The sequence below is a fragment of the Heptranchias perlo genome, chromosome 4, assembly GCF_035084215.1.
Source record: "Heptranchias perlo isolate sHepPer1 chromosome 4, sHepPer1.hap1, whole genome shotgun sequence".
NCBI classification, from domain to species: Eukaryota; Metazoa; Chordata; class Chondrichthyes; order Hexanchiformes; family Hexanchidae; genus Heptranchias; species Heptranchias perlo.
The window spans coordinates 7,996,624-8,014,118 of record NC_090328.1 but is presented as its reverse complement, the minus strand read 5'-3'; the positions used below and the strand labels follow the sequence as shown (position 1 = coordinate 8,014,118).

Sequence of the window (17,495 nt, the reverse complement as noted above, 5' to 3'; positions counted from 1 at the left end):
TTTGGGGCCAGATGAGATTTTTAGATTCAACATAAATCTTCCAAAAAGCACGACCCTGTTAGTAGAAAGATCCAAACAGTAAGGCTTGGTGAAAGTAGCAGGACTGTTCCACGTGTTAAGGTTTGTAGATGCCTTTCAGGAATAAATGATTTAAGATTGGCTCAAGGTATACAACTGGTTAGCAGACCAACCTTTCACCTATTAAACCTCAGATCAAATTCAGCCCAGAATGATGAAATGAGTGGCTTCTCTCTTTCTGCTGCTGCGATAAGGATCCTATATTTGAGCAGTCTCAACCCGGATCCACGGCATAGAACCACCCAAATTGTCAGCTTCAATCAGAAGCCATGAATATGGCTGGGGTCGGAAGTACAAAAATTCACATTGGTGAAGAAGGGAGGCGCACTTTTGAGATTACGGCCACCCAGATTTGCAGACCATCTGCTTGAATCACTTGATGTTGCCCGATGAGCCCCTTGGCAAGAGTCAACTTCACAAGTAACAACTTCTTGCAAGTAAGTGGGAAATTATAGAATCATAGAATTTAAGAAAAAAAGAAATAACATGCATTTGTATCGCGCTTTTCAAGACCTCAGGACATCTAAAACACGTTACAGCCAAGGAAGTACTTTTAAAGTGTAGTGACGGTTACGTAGGGAGACGCGACAGCCAAATTGCACACTATTAATTCATATCTATATCTTAAAAGTTACAAGGAGCATCTGTCCCAGTTGTTGATTCATGACAATACCTAGGAATGTTGGTGGATGCCAATTTTAGCCTAAACACAATCCTGAGAAGGGCATTTTGTTTTTTCTCAACTTTCTTCAACAATAGCAAAGTTCCAATATAGGTTAAGCTTGCGCCATACAAGACACATGTCTAAACAGTTATCCTTCATGGATCAAAACTCCAAGGCTTGCAACGGGAAGACTTCCTTCAATCCATATGAAAGATTCAGAAGCAAGCCATACGTTTGTTTTGTGTGGAGAAATGGTTACAGGAAGAATTCCAACGTGTCACTATATCATAGGAGGAGGAAAATCAGTCTCAAGGCAGACACATCTTTGTCAAAGCCCCTCACATGAGGACTTAGATGAAGCAGCTGATGAATAAACTTGGTATGTGACATTGGACTTAGATGCCTAGAACATCAAGGTATCTGGCACAGGAGCAAGCTGTCCTGTGCACATTATTTCAAATTGAAAGCAAACGCACATAGTAAAGACACTGAGATAACTCAGACTTGGAGGATAGCTGCTAGGAAGAGTTAATTGTGTATTCTCAGCTCTCCAGGTATTGGCAGAAAACCATGACTGAGGCACGAAAACAACTGCCGCTGAAGCTCTACATCTCCAACTGGTGGAATTCTGTTCGACAGGGTATGGTGAGTTTCCATGCTGAGGTCATGAGGTTAGTGGCAATGCATTCATATTTGATGGTGTGTTGTGCTGTTCACAATGCTGAACATGAGGGAGCTGCTGATTTCTGCTGTCCATCTAGCGAGAGCTGCAAACCTACACTTGTCTGTTGTCTAATGATTTGAGTATCGGGTATCTTCTTTGTTGTGGGTGGGGGGCGGGGGCAAGGGGGTGAATGGCAGAGTGGGATCTCTTTTGGGCCAAAACGTCTGATATCATGCAAGCGATGGTCGATTGGAACCAAATCAATTTAAGACTAAGGAAATTCAAGGTAAATTTTTAAAGACATTGGCTGACGGGTACATAACAGGTACGTGTTAGAGAAGTTGGGGTGGGGGAAAATATTGTCAGTCATTAACAGTGCCCTGGAGCATGGTTCTGCTGTAACCATTTACATCTCCTCTGGACCAATCTTTTATTGTTTCTTTATTGTCCCATTACCACCCCACTTTTGCCTTGCACCATCATCCCTTTTGTTATTTAATCACTCCTGCCCTCCACACTATCACAGACCTTTCCTTTTCTTTTTCCTCCCCCTCCTTTTTCCTTGGCGCTGAACTTGCTTATAACTGTTATATCTCTAACTTCTTCCAGTGCTGATGAAAGGTCATTGACTTGAAACATTATCACTGTTACTCGCTCCACAGATGCTGCCTGACCTGAGTATTTTAAGCATTTTCTGTTTTTATTTCAGGTTTCTAGCATTCGCAGTATTTTGCTTTTGGCTTAGGTATTGGATTACTAAATATGCCCTGGAGGGTAATTACAGATAAGGAAACAATTTCCAGATTTACCTTTTCCATGCTGTTTACAATCTTGTATAACTCGAAGGTAACCCCTCCTCTAATGCTGAAAAGTTAGAAGTCTGAGTGAGACTTGGGCATCAGGTTCATGACTGACCAGTCACTGTGTGCTTGGATTCTTCCCAATTAACTCTAGATAACCTTGTAGGCCAAAGCTCTATATAGAGTGGTCCTGCTGGTCAAGAACAGCAGGAAACTACCAGCACTATGCTGATGAGCTGCATTGCTGTAGCTGGTTAAACTCCAGCATCCATAGAATCTCAGAAAGATTACAGCGCGGAAGGAGGCCATTCGGCCCATTGAGTCCGTGCGGCTCTATGCAAGGGCAATCCAGCTAGTCCCACTCCCCCGCCCTATTCCGGTTGCCCTGCAATTTTTTTCTTTTCAAGTACTTATCCAGTTCCCTTTTGAAGGCCATGATTGAATCTGCCTCCACCACCCCCTCAACCAGTGCATTCCAGATCCTAATCACTCGCTGTGTAAAAAAATTTTTCCTCATATCACCTTTGGTTCTTTTGCCAATCACCTCAAATTTATGTTCTCCGGTTTTTGACCATTCTCTACCTACTCTGTCTAGACCCTTTATGATTTTGAATACCTCTATCAGATCTCCTCGCAACCTTCTCTGTTCCAAGGAGAACAACTCCAGCTTCTCCAGTCTATCCACTTAACTAAATCCCTGGAATCATTCTAGTAAATCTCTTCTGCACCTTCTCTAAGGCCTTCACATCTTTCCTAAAGTGGGGTGCCCAGAACTGGACACAATACTCCAGTTGTGGCCGAACCAGTGTTTTATAAAGGTTCATAATGACTTCCATACTTTTGTACTCTTTGCCTCTATTTATAAAGCCCAGGATCCCGTATGCTTTTTTAACCGCTTTCTCAATCTACCCTGCCACCTTCAACGATTTGTGCACAGATACTCCCAGATCTCTCCGTTCTTGTATCCCTTTTAGAGTTGTGCCCTCTAGTTTATATTGCCTCTCCTCATTCTTCCTACCAAAATGTATCACTTTGCATTTTTCTGCATTAAACTTCATCTGCCACGTGTCTGCCCATGCTACCAGCCTGTCTATATCCTCTTGAAATCTATCACTATCCTCCTCACTGTTCACTACACTTCCAAGTCACCTAAGCCATGGCTCTTGCTACGCTGTGCTTAAGTTCTGTGGGCTAAGCCAAGTAGATAGTCTCCTTTTGGGGAGTGTGTGCATAGTCTATATTGGGCGAACAGATATTCCAACCTGTGTGAATATTTCACCCAGCACTAGTTTGGAGACCCTTAAAATGGGTTTCCATGTGTGTCAGACACACAACTAACAAAAAAAAAATCTTTGTTATCTTGCAATTATTAACAACATGCAATTTATATCCATTCCTTCAAATTACCATTGTGGGACTTCTCAGCTGTACATATATTTGAGTGAATGTGTCTGTCGGCTGCTACCGAGACACAGCCCAGGGCTGTCATCTGGTGAGGACTGAATGCATTTCCATCAAACTACAGAACAGGATCTTGTGTCTTCGTCAGCAAACTGAGATTTATGAACATTTCGTCCTAGTACTGCTTTAGGCTTCAGTTTTGCTAATTGCACTGCAGGATTAATAACTGACTTGTTTACTAGATAAGGAGCTCATTTAGCTATTTGAGATGTAGACAGCTAGCAATTACAAGTATGCACTGATAGTCTGCACAGCTCCTTTAAAGAAAGGAACCACAAATCCCACAGAACAAAAGACACTCATGCCCACATTTTGTTTTAAAAATGAATTTCCAATGGAGAAAATGTTGGCCCTAAATGCCCACAAGGAAAAATTTTAAATGAGCACAACCCTCCAAAACTGTTGTATGCCACAGATGAAAATAAGGATTTACGATGGAAAGGCAAATATGGAAGCGTTCAAAACATTTTCACCTACATCTCCTTTCACTTCACGTAGTCCTTCAGCTCTACAACTCCTCCTAAACAATTGGTTCTTCTGACCGTGGTCTTCTACGCATCCCCTCCCTCCCTCTTGCCCCATCATAATGGCAAAGCCTTCAGCTGCCTCAGTCCATTTGTTTTCCCCTCCTCTCCCTTAAAGAACTGAACTTTACAGAACGTATAAAGCACTAGTAAATCTCACTGTGTCCAGAGAAGACATTGATGAACTAATTGAGGTGGTCTCAGCAAGTTTTCTTTGAGGGTCACACTTCCAATTTTAAGTTGGGGGCGGGGAGAGGGGGTTAGGAAGAATTCTTTTACTACAAAGTACTCAGTCTCATGATTGAACATCACTATCTCCAACATTTTGGAGATGCCATCAATTTCCTCCCATGGAGACTTGCTATTTTGGGTTTCACTCACATCCACAAAGCAAAATAGCAGATGTCAATGAGGGGGGAATATTCCCTATCCTTTGCGGGGCACATGTATAGATGCTCTTCTCAGTGTGAGCTGTGGGACAGAATTAATATCATCAGGAATGTAAATTCACTGTGCCGCTGCTGCTGCAAGTTTAGCAACATGTCTAAGCTTCAAGGCCACAAGTCCATGAATTAAGTTCTGCTTTGGTTTCAAATACGTCCTGCTAGTTCATAATACAAGATTTTTGGATTTTCTAAATTTATGTACCATGTTTGCAAATTTGACAGAAACATGGTACATTTCCACATTAAATCTGATGCCCTTATACGCTTCAGTGATCACATTGTTCACAGGTAAATTTGCCCACTTACTGCATTGAAGTTAGAGAACATCTAATGCAACATTACATGTAAGCATAACATCAGTGAGCAGAATCCGAAATAATTCTGCTGTGAATATTTGAATTTTAGTTTGGATTTGAATCTTATTTCACCCAGCACTATTCTTATGGATTCCAATCAGTCAGATTTTAATGCTGACAAACTTATTCTGGGTAACAAACAAGTGTTTTAGGGCAGAGCACAGTTATTGGGTGAGGAAAAGAGATAATAGGTGCAGAGTTCAACAACAACAGGTCAGTAAGTACCTTTCTAACAGGGTTAGCGGGAATTAAGGCTTGCTCTGAGAGATCGAGACCATCAATAAACTCCGTACAGTCTGAGAGTGGTGCATCCTGCAACAGTAAATTGAGTAAACAGTGCAAACCATACCCTCCCTTAAAGACTGGGTAACTTAAATCCATCATGATATTTTCATGCAACTCAAGTATTCCAGTAGCGGATGGCTAGGAGAGGGTGGCATGCAGGCTATAACCCAACTCTGGATGATATGCACGTAGGGGGTTTCAACTAGTCAAACTTTCATGATCTCATGCATTGTGTTACTTTATTATGGAAACTTCACCAAAATCTTTGAAGAAATGTAACTAATCCTGTATTTAATACGTGCTGTGGACAAAACTACTGTAGCCCTTTGGGGTGTGTGATATTAAATGCTGAACCTTAAGTCTCAGTTTGTTGATGCTTGAAAAAAATAAAATCTGGTGCCATTCACTCTACATCTCAGATAGACCAAAGGTTTTTAAAGTAGTAAAAGATCAATATAGCAAAAGTGCCATTGCATGTTTTCAACTTCTTATACCACCAATAACAATTGGATAATTTCAATCCAATAGAGGGGGCAATGAGTCCTTTGAACCACTTTTACACTTCACTAGTTTTCATTGTGCAGAAGTAGCCAGGCAAACTCACAATAGTGACACAGATCATAAAGTATATTAAACAATGTGTTGTTCAATTAAATCATTTTTAAAAAAACCCATTATATTTAAAAGTACATTTGGAATCATACTGAAACACTTCAAGAGCGACGTGAATTGATAAAAATAATCAAGACATTAGCTATAATCTTTTCACAGGGGAGATATTATCTGCAACCTGCAAACAGACTCCATACAGTTACTACATACCTCAGTTAGAGGAACAGTTTTCAGGGGAAAGTTTTCCAGTTTAAACTCCATGTGGCATTTTTAGACACACTATTATCTTGAATGATGAAACCATTTCTTTACGTTATGATCTTGTACCAGAGGCCTAAGAACTGCCTGGAATTTAAGCTCTGAAGCAAACTTGATCAATCCCCATTCAATTAAAAGGTGCAACCACAAAGTCAAATAAATGAGGTTTTGAAAGCCTGACTAGTGTACGCTGCATGCTTACGATATGTAATGGAGTCATATTTTAAAGTATATAAGAACATGCACGGATGACTGCATTCAGCAATGGTTCGCAGGAGCTCTGACTGGCATGCTATTATTCGACTGTCAATATTATTTTTGCTCTGCCATTTCTGCATTCTTGTTTGATATTTTGCATAATATATTAGACATGGAAGAGTTATCACCAGCACTTACCTCCCACATAGATAAATTCTGCCATTCAAAGAATAGTGTTTACAAAACGTTAGGCAAAGATAATGACAGACAGACAAACAAAGAAGACTGGATGCTGACAACAGAAAGTAGTGCAGAATTTTTTCTTCTATATGTAGAATGTTATGTTCTCACCTGAGCAAAAGACCTATCCAGTACAACACCACATAGCAACTGAGATTGAGGCCCTGCAGTCTTTATATCCTGCAAATTTTGTTCCCGAATCTAAAAGGTAAGGAAAATTAAGGAAAATCGTTATTTTTCTCTTCGAGTGTGGACCAAACTTCATCTGCCCATAGCATTCAAGCAAAACTTATTACTATACAACGTGGTGTATTTTCGTTTTGCTTACTAAATGGTACAATTTCTCACTTCAATTGGTCTCCCTTTTACTGAGAAAATGCATCATGGATAATTGAAAGTTAATGCAAAAAACCTCAATGGAAGCGACTCAGATTGAAACACGAGGATTGCATTAAAACTTAAATTATGGAAAATCGCATTTTTATAGCTAGGTTTCTTTCTCACCATACGATTTCTTTCTCACCATTGCATAAAAGTTATTTCTTTTCCTACCAGGACTCCTGCACTAGCTGCCATTCTGAACTGAAAGTAGGGATAGCACTTGCTTGCAGTGGAATTAGGATAATAGGAACAGGAGTAGGTCCTACAGCCCCTTGAGCCAGTTCCGCCATTCAATTAGATCATGGCCTTTGCTCCATATCTCTTAATACCCTTACCCAACAAAAATCTATCCATCTTAGTTTTGAATTTTTCAATTGACCTAGCCTCAACAGCTTTTTTTTTGGGGGAAGAGAATTCCAGATTTCCACTACCCTTTGTGTGAAGAAGTACTTCCTAATTTCACTTCTAAATGGCCGAGCTCTAATTTTAAGGTTATGCCCCCTTGTTCTGGACTCATGCAGCCTAATTTAAAAAAAAATTGCATCAGGACATGAAGATTAGATTTGGGGTTTAAAAGTCTGAAGACTGCCGAAGGAAGGAATCCCACCTTTGAGAGGTCCCGTGAAGGAATGAGTTGTAGCAGGAAACGGTGAGCTGAGTCTTGATTTTAACACAGTGGAGGAAGAGCAGGCAGAGACCATAGCTTTTCAGATACAAAAGAGGAAAGTTCAGAGGAGCACTGGCTATTTGCATTGGAGAGAGAGAGAGAGAGAGAGAGAGAGAGAAAAAGAAAAGAAAGAACGAACGAGAGAAAGATTGATTGATTTGGGGCTATAAGAGAGAGTGGGATGTGCAAGAATGCTGTACAAAGAATCTTTCCGATAATGGAGCAGTGTTTAAGCCCAGGATGGATGTGGGCTTAAGTTAAGAGCTGTTGAGGAGAAAAGAAGTGATGGGCACAAAACAGGAAACCAAGCTTCTTGTGCACAAATTTAGCACTGGAGATTTAAGAGTTCCATTTGAGGTCAGAGGAGATAGTTAGGCTAAGGATGTCAACAGACGAAAGAGGACCAAGAATGGAAGTATCAAGGGCAAGAGATGGTAGCTGCTGATTAAACTTGAGAGACAGGAGGAAACTGGATACTTGAAGAACTGAAACAAGATTTTCATTGCTCCACTGAACGTCATTCAGCCAATGCTCTTTGAAAGGAATAAAAGTTGCGTCCATGAAGGATGCATGATCTGAAGTGAGTTGGTGAATATAGAGTGAAATCATCAAGAGAGCTGGGTGATGAGTGAAGGTGGTCACTAATGTGAAGGGGAAGCAAGAGAAGATAAAGCTGGGGAAAAAAAAAAAATCAGAGAATGAATCAACTACAGAACAGACGGAGTGATTTGAGGGCACTGGATAGCCATGAACGCAGCTTCGATGGGAGAGCATATGATGGTAACTTGTTTAGAAGTACACAGTGACAGACTGTCAAGGCTTTGGAATTATTATAGGCAATGACAAATTATTTAAAGTGCTCAATAGCACAGTTTGCATGGTGTGCAACATAGGCAATGTTGCAAGGGCTGTCCTAAAAAACATGGATTAAACCAAAACTTTCAAGGTACAGGATAATCTCAGCATTAACAGTAGTTTCCATAATTTTACAAAGTACAGAGTTTAAGGGCAATAAGGCAGTAAGCTGTAAGAGTAAGTAAGGAGGGTAGAATGAAGAACAGCAAATTAAGATATCTGGCAAAAGATAGGGGGGAGATGAGGAGAATCTTTTTTTATGCTGAGAGTTACGATGATCTGGAATGCACTACCAGAAAGTGTGGTGAAAGCAGATTCAATAGTAACTTTGAAAAGGGATTTGGATATATACTTGAAAAGGAAAAGTTTGCAAGGGGATGGGGAAAGAGCACAGCTGTGGGACTAATTGGACAGCTCTTTCAAAGAGTCGGCACAGGCATCAAGAGGCCAAATGGCCTTCTTCTGTACTGTAAGATTCTATGATTCCAATCGACTTACCATTCTGTAGCAAATGTGTTGGTACAACAATATGCTACACTCAGACAACCCCTCACCCTACTTCATTCAACTTCATTACAACTTAGTCTTCAAAATAAATACATACTTAGAATTTAAGAACGAAATCTACTTAGTGAACTGGATTGTGCAATTGTATAAACATTTGATTTTCATAGACATTTCATTTTGAAATATAAACGCAATCGAAAACCCAAAACAGGCACCACTTCATCCCATCTTTAATGAAATTTGTAAAATAGACATTAAAAGAATCTTTAGCTATTAATTTGCCCCAAAGGTGGCACTTAAAAAAAATTATTAGAAAGTTACTAAGTCATTAATATGCAGGCTGGCATGATTTTCCACCCAATGGCATGGCCGACTCGTTCTCATGGAGCACATGCCGTTAATATCAGTAGAACACAATCCATAAAAGTACATCAAAAATATAGGAAGGAAGAAATACAGCTTAAAAATTGATCACGAAATAAAACAGAGCCTGCAGCTAAAATTTTAAAAATGCATCAATATCTTGATACTGTACTGGTAGGAAATGGAAGCAAAACTGATTTGAAAATATTTTTTTAAATCCTCCAGGCGACCCTTGGGTAACAGCAGGGTTATACAGAACGTTCAAACAAAAGAAACGCTTAATTATTAAACAGCTTGGACAATTGCCTCAAATTCCTGCACTTTAATCAAGAGATCTATCAAAATATAACAATCAAGTAATTGCATGACATTTCGAGCTAATGTGTTTGCTTTCAAATTGTCTGGGCCTCTCAGTCTGGATACAGAACCAGATATTTAAAAGGTTACAGAAGGACAAGACAAATTAGTACAATGTGCAGATAGGTGACAGATGCAGTTCAGTGCAGATAAATATGAAGTAGTACATCTTGGGGAAAGGAACAGCGAAAAGAGTGGAGAATGACAGATCTAGGGGTACACATGCACAGATCACTAATGGTGGGAGTGCAGGTAGAACAACCCAAAGATGACAAAATGGGGTTCTAGGGTTTTTATACATAAAGGATACTGAATATAAAAGCAAGTCATAAATTTGTACAAAAATACTGGCTAGGCATCAGATGGAGTATTGTGTGCAGTTCTGGATAACCTCATTCTAGGAAAGATATTACAGCCATGGAAAGGTTACAAAGAGTCACTAGAATGAAACAAGGAATGAGAAGTTTATAGTTATGAAGAAGGTTTAAAAAAAACTGGTTTTTTCCCTCCACTGTGACAGAAGTTTAAGGGAAATCTAAGAGGTTTTTACAATTACAAAAGGTTTTGAGAGGGCAAATAATGAAAAATTGTTCCCATTAGTTTGTGAATTGGTAATAAGTGGGGCACAGACTCAGGATTGTCACTAGAAGAACAACAGGTGAAGTTACAAGAAATGCTTTTAGAACATGGAATAATTTATAAGTGTCTATTAAGAGAGATTATAGCATAATTTAAAATGAAATTAGAAAATGAATTTACAAAGGATATAGGGAAACGGCAGGGATAGAATTAAGAGTAGATAATCTGAATAGCTAGCATCAACACAGACGTAATGAGTCAAATGGCCTCCTCCAGTGCTAATTTTCAGATTCAATCGCATGCTTTCCCTTACAATAGTCCTGAGAAATCCATTGGTACCTTCTACATCACATTGTTTCCTGACCTGCATGTTTGAGAATTTCCCCCCCTTTTTAATGCCATAACCCTAGACCAAGTTGAGCTTCCCTTGATGAAATTTGACTCCGTTTAATGTTCATTTTGTGGCCGAATTTGAATTTTAAAAATATTTTGCAGCATCGTCATGCGGGGACCTAACCTGCATAGTAGAGAAGGACACAAGCACAAAAGCACTGTGCCAAGGGGCTGTTAGGATGTGGGGGTTACGTCCCTCACTTTCCCATTTGGGGAAGGGGCACCTCGCAGGGGGAAGAAAGAAAAAGACTTCCTCGGTTCTCTATTTAGAGCAGAATCAGTATATCATCCAACTTTTTCATTGGGAGGTGCCTAGCAGATGCTAGATAGGCAAAAGGTTAAAAAAAAATTCTGCAATGCCCAGAAGTTAGTGTGAATTTTTAAACTATTTTAAACACTTCTCCACCTTCACCATAAGACCATAAAGAGATAGGAGCAGGGAGTAGGCCATTCGGCCCTTCGAGCCTGCTCCGCCATTTAATAAGATCATGGCAGATCTGATTTTTTTACCTCAACTCCACTTTCCCGCCTTTTCCCCATATCCTTTGACTCAATTGCTGATCAAAAATGTGTCCAACTCAGCCTTGAATATATTCAATGTCTCAGCCTCCACAGCTTTTTGGGGTAAAGAATTCCAAAGATTCACGACCCTCTGGGAGAAGAAATTCCTCCTAATTTCCATCTTAAACAGGCGACCCTTATTCTGAGACTATGCCCCCTAGTTTTAGATTCCCCCATGAGGGGCAACATCCTCTCAGCATCTACCCTATCGAGTCCACACAGAATCTTGATTGTTTCAATAAGATCTCCTCTCATTCTTCTAAACTCCAATGAGTATAGACCCAACCTGTTCAATCTTTCCTCATAAGACAACCCTTCCATACCAGAATCAACCTCGTGAACCTTCTCTGAACTGCCTCCAATGCAAGTATGTCCTTCCTTAAATAAGGGCACTAGAACTGTACGCAGTACTCCAGGTGTGGTCTCACCAGCACCCTGTACAGTTGTAGCATGACTTCCCTGCATTTATACTCCATCCCCCTAGAAATAAAGGCCAATATTCCATTTGCCTTCCGGATTACCTGCTGCACCTGTATGTTGACTTTTTGTGTTTCATGTACGAGGACACCCAGATCCCTCTGTACCACAGCATTTTGTAGTATTTCTCCATTTAAATATTTTGCTTTTTTATTTTTCCTCCCAAAGTGGGTGACTTCACATTTTCCCACATTATATTCCATCTGCCAAATTTTTGCCCATTCACTTAACCTGTCAATATCCCTTTGCAGACACTGTGTCCTCATCGCAACTTGCTTTTCCACCTATCTTTGTATCATCAGCAAATTTGGCCACAAGACACTCTGTTCCTTCATCCAAGTCATTGATATATATTGTAAATAGTTGAGGCCCCAGCACTGATCCCTGCGGCACCCCCCTAGTTACAGATTGCCATTTTGAAAATGACCCTTTTATCCCAATTCTTTGTTTTGTGTTAGTTAACCAATCCTCTATCCATGCCAGTATATTACCAACACCATGAGCTCTGAACTTGTGCAGTAATCTTTTATGTGGCACCTTACCGAAAGCCTCTTGGAAATCCAAATATACTGCATCCATTGGTTCCCCTTTATCCAACCTGCCCGTTACTTCCTCAAAGAACTCTAATAAATTTGTTAGACACGATTTCCCCTTCATAAAACCATGTTGACTCTCCTTGATTGTATTATGAGTCTCCAAATGTCCTGCAACTACTTCCTTAATAATGGATTCTAGCATTTTCCCAATGACAGATGTTCACCTTTTCTATCCTGCCCTGCCACTTCAAGAAAAGTTCCTATAATCGTTCAACTACAAAAGTTGAAGGCTATTGACTAAAAAGACCACCATACAGACAGAAGATTGAAATTCCATGGATAGATAGAATTCTTATGTGCTGCATTTCTGGTGCTAAGCAGAACTTTCCTCTATGTCAGACAGCTAAAATTCAAGAAATATTCCCATCAAAAGCATTGAAAAAGAGAGATACAGTGCTTGGTTTCAGAATAAAATACTTTCGTTCAAAGCCATTCTTGTCCTACCTTATTCCTCATCTCTTTGAACTCACGTGGGTCAGTGTTTAGTGGCACAAACTGGTTGGGAATTGGACCAGCGGCTTCTTTTGTCCACTATAAACATCAAGAATACCAAATGGTCAGTATCCAAGTCAGCTTTCATAATTACAAAGCAAATGAGACTGTAGATTGAAATAAACCATGCAGTTTACTAAAAACATTCAGTGCTTAAACATGGATTGCAACAAGAGCATCGAACCAATGATGGCACAGTGTCCCTCATATTAAGGCAATTGATTGAGATTGCTCACAAGTCGTGTCAATTGTGCTTGTTCATAAATACAGTAGACCCTCATTAAAAGACTCAAACCACAAGCACTGACTAGCAATTAGGACTTTAAAAAAAATTCAAAGTTTTATCCAGTTGAGAAAACATTTGCCCTGTATGACTGTCAACATGATCCAAACACTAGGGCTCAATCCCGTGGTCACAACCATTTAAAAAGTCTGGCCCATATATTTTGATTAAAGAATTCTTCCTAACTCTTACTGAGTAGAGTGCTACCAACAAACATTTTCTGGAGTGCACTCACTATTTTGCTACTCTGTTAGCAAGGGGCTAGGTTTTAACAAGAAATTTTTTGTTGTAAATTACAGCGGTTAGCCGATAAGGCTGTGCCAACAGATTATGTTGGTAATTTACCACTGGGCATTGTGCAAAGGATATTTTATTGTGTGCTCCCAAAGTTGAAGGATGTCAGTGTTGGGAAACTGAACATTTTTTCCCACCAGATGTTAGGAATAAGCACACCCAGATCAAATACAGTAATTAAATGAGTGATAAATTGCCTTGTACTCTGGTCAATAGATGCACTAACGTTAGTCTTAGAGCAGTCCCTCCTACTGTACAGTAATATTTCAATTACTCATACCAGCCATCCTTATGGCCTCTAATCTGAAGAATCATAGATGGTTTTGTGCAGTGGATTTGTGTGCAGTAGAACTGACTCAGACTGGCCAAACTCATTCTGCTTAGGGCAACTTCAACTGGAAGAGAAGCACGAGGAAGATAATGGACCAGAAACTGTATGTGCTACTAAGAAGCTTCAGAATGTGCACACCATTGATTCATTGCTCTGCAACATTTACACAAAAAGCAAAATTAAAGCAGAAAATGACCAGTAGAGGGGAAGGAGGGGGTGGTGGTGTGATATCGGTAGTCCAGAAGCTTGGTGAAGGAGTTTTTTGGGTGCAAGTCATGAGTGGGCATCACCAAAGTTCTGTACTGACATTAAGAATTTATTGGAAACCACAATGCTAATTTATCTTTGGAACCTTTTCAACAGTTAAGGACATGAACACTAGAATTCACAACCCAGATTTCACAATATTCCCATGGTTAATTTAGTGATTTCTAGCATTGCTCATCACTTCTGAAACAGTACATTTCAAGTCCACCCCTCAACAAAACCACCACAGGCAAACGTTAAGCACTATGAATTTATTTATTTTTTTAAGGCTGGATCCTCTCCTCCATGCATACTTTTTCTGTAAAACGGTGGGTCTGACTAGTTGATCAGAACTTGCAGCGACACAGGCAACAATTAATTTTCTACATTTCACCGTACTTAAACTGAAGCTTTGACCAGTTGATCAGAACCCACCAAGCATGTAAACAATGTGCAGAGAGAATAAGCATGAGCCGCCTTAAGTCCGTGAATGCCATGGACTTCTTTATTCCTCTCAGAAACGATGCATTTATTGAGTTTATGTAGAAAATAATAGAAAATAAAGCTTTGGATGTTCATCATTCCTAAAACAAAAAGGGGAATTGGGATGGATATGGAAGAATGAATACTCACTCATAACCACTCTTCTGACAAAAAATTACAGCACCTTTTCACCAGAAATAATTTTAACACAGTCAAAACAAAAATACCACAACTAATACTATATAGAGAGAGACCACCACATTATAACAGTCAGAAATTAAAAAAAACTTCCTTTCTTTTTTTTTTAAAAAAAGGACATTAACAAAAAAAAACGTAGATTAATTTTAAACGGTTACTTAGTCTTAAGAAATCTTACGTACAAAATGATAGCAAACCAATCAGGGCTATGATACAGCCATCACTCTGTTGTGACCACGCCAAACTTCTGGTTATAGATGGACAAGACAGACCAAACAGAATGTTCGTACATGTGAACTCACCAATAGCTCTTTTAAAAAAAAAGCACACGAGTATTTGAAACACTGTAATTGCATAATTTGCTGTATTTTTTAAAATATAGCTGGAAATCTTACTCAATGTATCACTTTCAATGAAAAGGGCGCAATCTGATTTGTAACGAGGACTCACAATAGCTGCAATAAGCTACACTGATTATTCTAATTCTCTAACTTTGCTACAGAATAAACTGAGCTGCAATACCACTTGTAAATGTAGTGCTCTTTTATGTGACCAACATTTCAGGGTTTGAAAATAAATTTTCTTGTTAAATTTGAGATGGGATCAACTTTGGTCAGAATGTATTTTTGGAAAAGATGTTAACCAGCAGGATCAGTAGATGACCAATTATCTAGGGTTACCTCATTCTGCCTCTAAAGATACATACAGGTCATGCAGATTTGAGATCTGGGGCCAAAAATCACCTGATTCGACTTGTTCAGGATGGTTTAGTTTAACGTGGCTTAGGAAAGGCCCAGAGACAAGCCAGACCGGATTGGTACTAAATTCAGTCCTAAACAAAAAGATACACGTCAGTATCTTCATATTCTGAATAACCATTTTTGCATATTTTAGGTACTTGCAGAAAAAAAGGGATGGGTCATCTAATCATGTAAGACTATGTAACTGTTTTGTTCTTCAGTGTTAAGTTCTACCCTTCTCTTCAATTGACTTCAGAAAAATTCAATCCGAAATTCCAAATAATTTTGACTTTTAAATTGCTTTCAAGGTTTGGTTTGGAAAATTACCTATAGCTAGTCATACTGAAATGAATGGAGATAGGAAATGGGACATTGTAATGAAGGGCACATTTTTGAGCACGTACAGAGTTTTAAGTCTTTCATGTTTACAGCTATAGGTTTTAATTCATGGTTACACTTTTAACTGGTTTCCTTTATCGTGCAGTTTACATTTTTAAAAAATTACATATTAAAAGTGTAAAGTCCAGATGTTCGTTTTAATTGAAGCTGTCAGCAGAATAAAACATTTCTACACAGAGGTTGTATTAAGGAGGCAATACTCAATTGAAGTAATCACAACAGTACTATCTTATCACAGGCCATTCTTATCCTCTATCTATGGATTAACGATCTCAAACTATCCGTCCCCAGTTTCAATCGAAATTTCAACTCCCCAACCCAGATGTCTGTAAAGTGGCCCAATGTCCCAATTCTCTTTCAAATTATGTTTTTGAAATGTTTACAATGTCAGGAAAGCAACCCACTGTAGTAATAGCATAGTAAATGGCGCTGTGCAATAAGCTGTGACTTTAGCAGAAAGCTGTACATTTTGCTTTCTCATGTTCCTATGGGATTGTAGCATTCGTACAAGGTACATAGAACATGCCAAATTTTATAGAAAAGGCTGCTGCAAATGGATGCCAATGATTGCAGGGAAGCATCCTTAAGCTTATCATACGTTTGGCACCATATTCTCCAATGTAGTCAGAATATATTAGATCAAATAATTGTAAAAGAAAGCATTTTAAAAGGTAAATATTAAAATGGGTGATCACTCCGACCTTTGCTAGTATTCCTTTGCCCCTCTTCAAAAACAGCTGTCTTTAGGAGAAAAACAGCATGCCATAAGCACAAGTTAGAATAAAAGTTAAGTCTATTAAAATTATTCTGAGCAAAGGTCTTACAGATTGTTATCAGCTTCAAACCCTGCTCTACTTCAGTCATGCCACACCCTACTGGTATAAGAGGGAAGGATATACACTAGAGCCAACTACTTGCATGCAATATTCCATGCAGAAGGCAGCTAAATTCCAGCAACTAGAGGCTTTGGGGCAATTAAGGAAAAACAAAATAAGCGAGACAGACAATTTCACAAATAGGTTAGATTTGACAAAAACCATTGGTTTCAGTTATAGCAGGAGAAAACTGCTTAAGGATTCTAAAAGCATGTGCCACTTGAAATTCTGAGCTCAGACACCAAGCAAGACTTAGACTGATGTAACGTTGTACTGTGAATACATTTGTTGTCACGCTTTTGGACAAGCGTTTACCTCTAATACACTCGCATGCATGTCCTTAAAGAATTTATGTAAAACGCAACTATAAATGCAGTTTAAGTATCAAAAACAGACATTCCTACTCAACAAGTACTCACTGAATACTGCAGTATGGAACTAATTCTATTTAGAATCAGTCATCACCATAGTAACATGTACCAGGTTGAAAATGGTGGACCCTTTTGATCTGAATGTTTTCCTAGCTTTGGATACAGAAACTAGATTAGCAGGTTGAGTTAAAGCCTGCTGAAAAATGTCTGTGCCTTGCAAGCACTCTATGCAACACCCAACATCCCTTAAAAACGCAATTCTATTATAGAAAAAGACTAAAAATTCTTAATCACATGCTATTGTGTTCCATACATACACTAACAAGTGTTATTTATAGATAATGTGAATCTCATTTGTTCTTTATGACGTACACTACAAAAAGATGGGAAAATAAACCAGCATTGCACATAAACAGAGCACGTGAACCAACGTACAATGGCTTGAAAACCTCAAGTTACCA

The 17,495-nt window shown here is 39.1% G+C and overlaps 1 protein-coding gene across 4 annotated transcripts in view; it reads right to left on the bottom strand.

The window, feature by feature from the left end:
• add1 (adducin 1 (alpha)) overlaps positions 1-17,495 on the bottom strand; it is a 143,374-nt gene that overhangs the window by 18,863 nt on the left and 107,016 nt on the right. For all 4 annotated transcript variants that reach the window (XM_067982427.1, XM_067982426.1, XM_067982430.1 and 1 more), the window contains exons 11-12: positions 12,767-12,853; positions 6,698-6,787 (exon numbers count right to left, since the gene is read on the bottom strand). In XM_067982427.1, the coding sequence (XP_067838528.1) occupies positions 6,698-6,787; positions 12,767-12,853 (177 nt within the window). The remainder of the gene's footprint in view (positions 1-6,697; positions 6,788-12,766; positions 12,854-17,495) is intronic.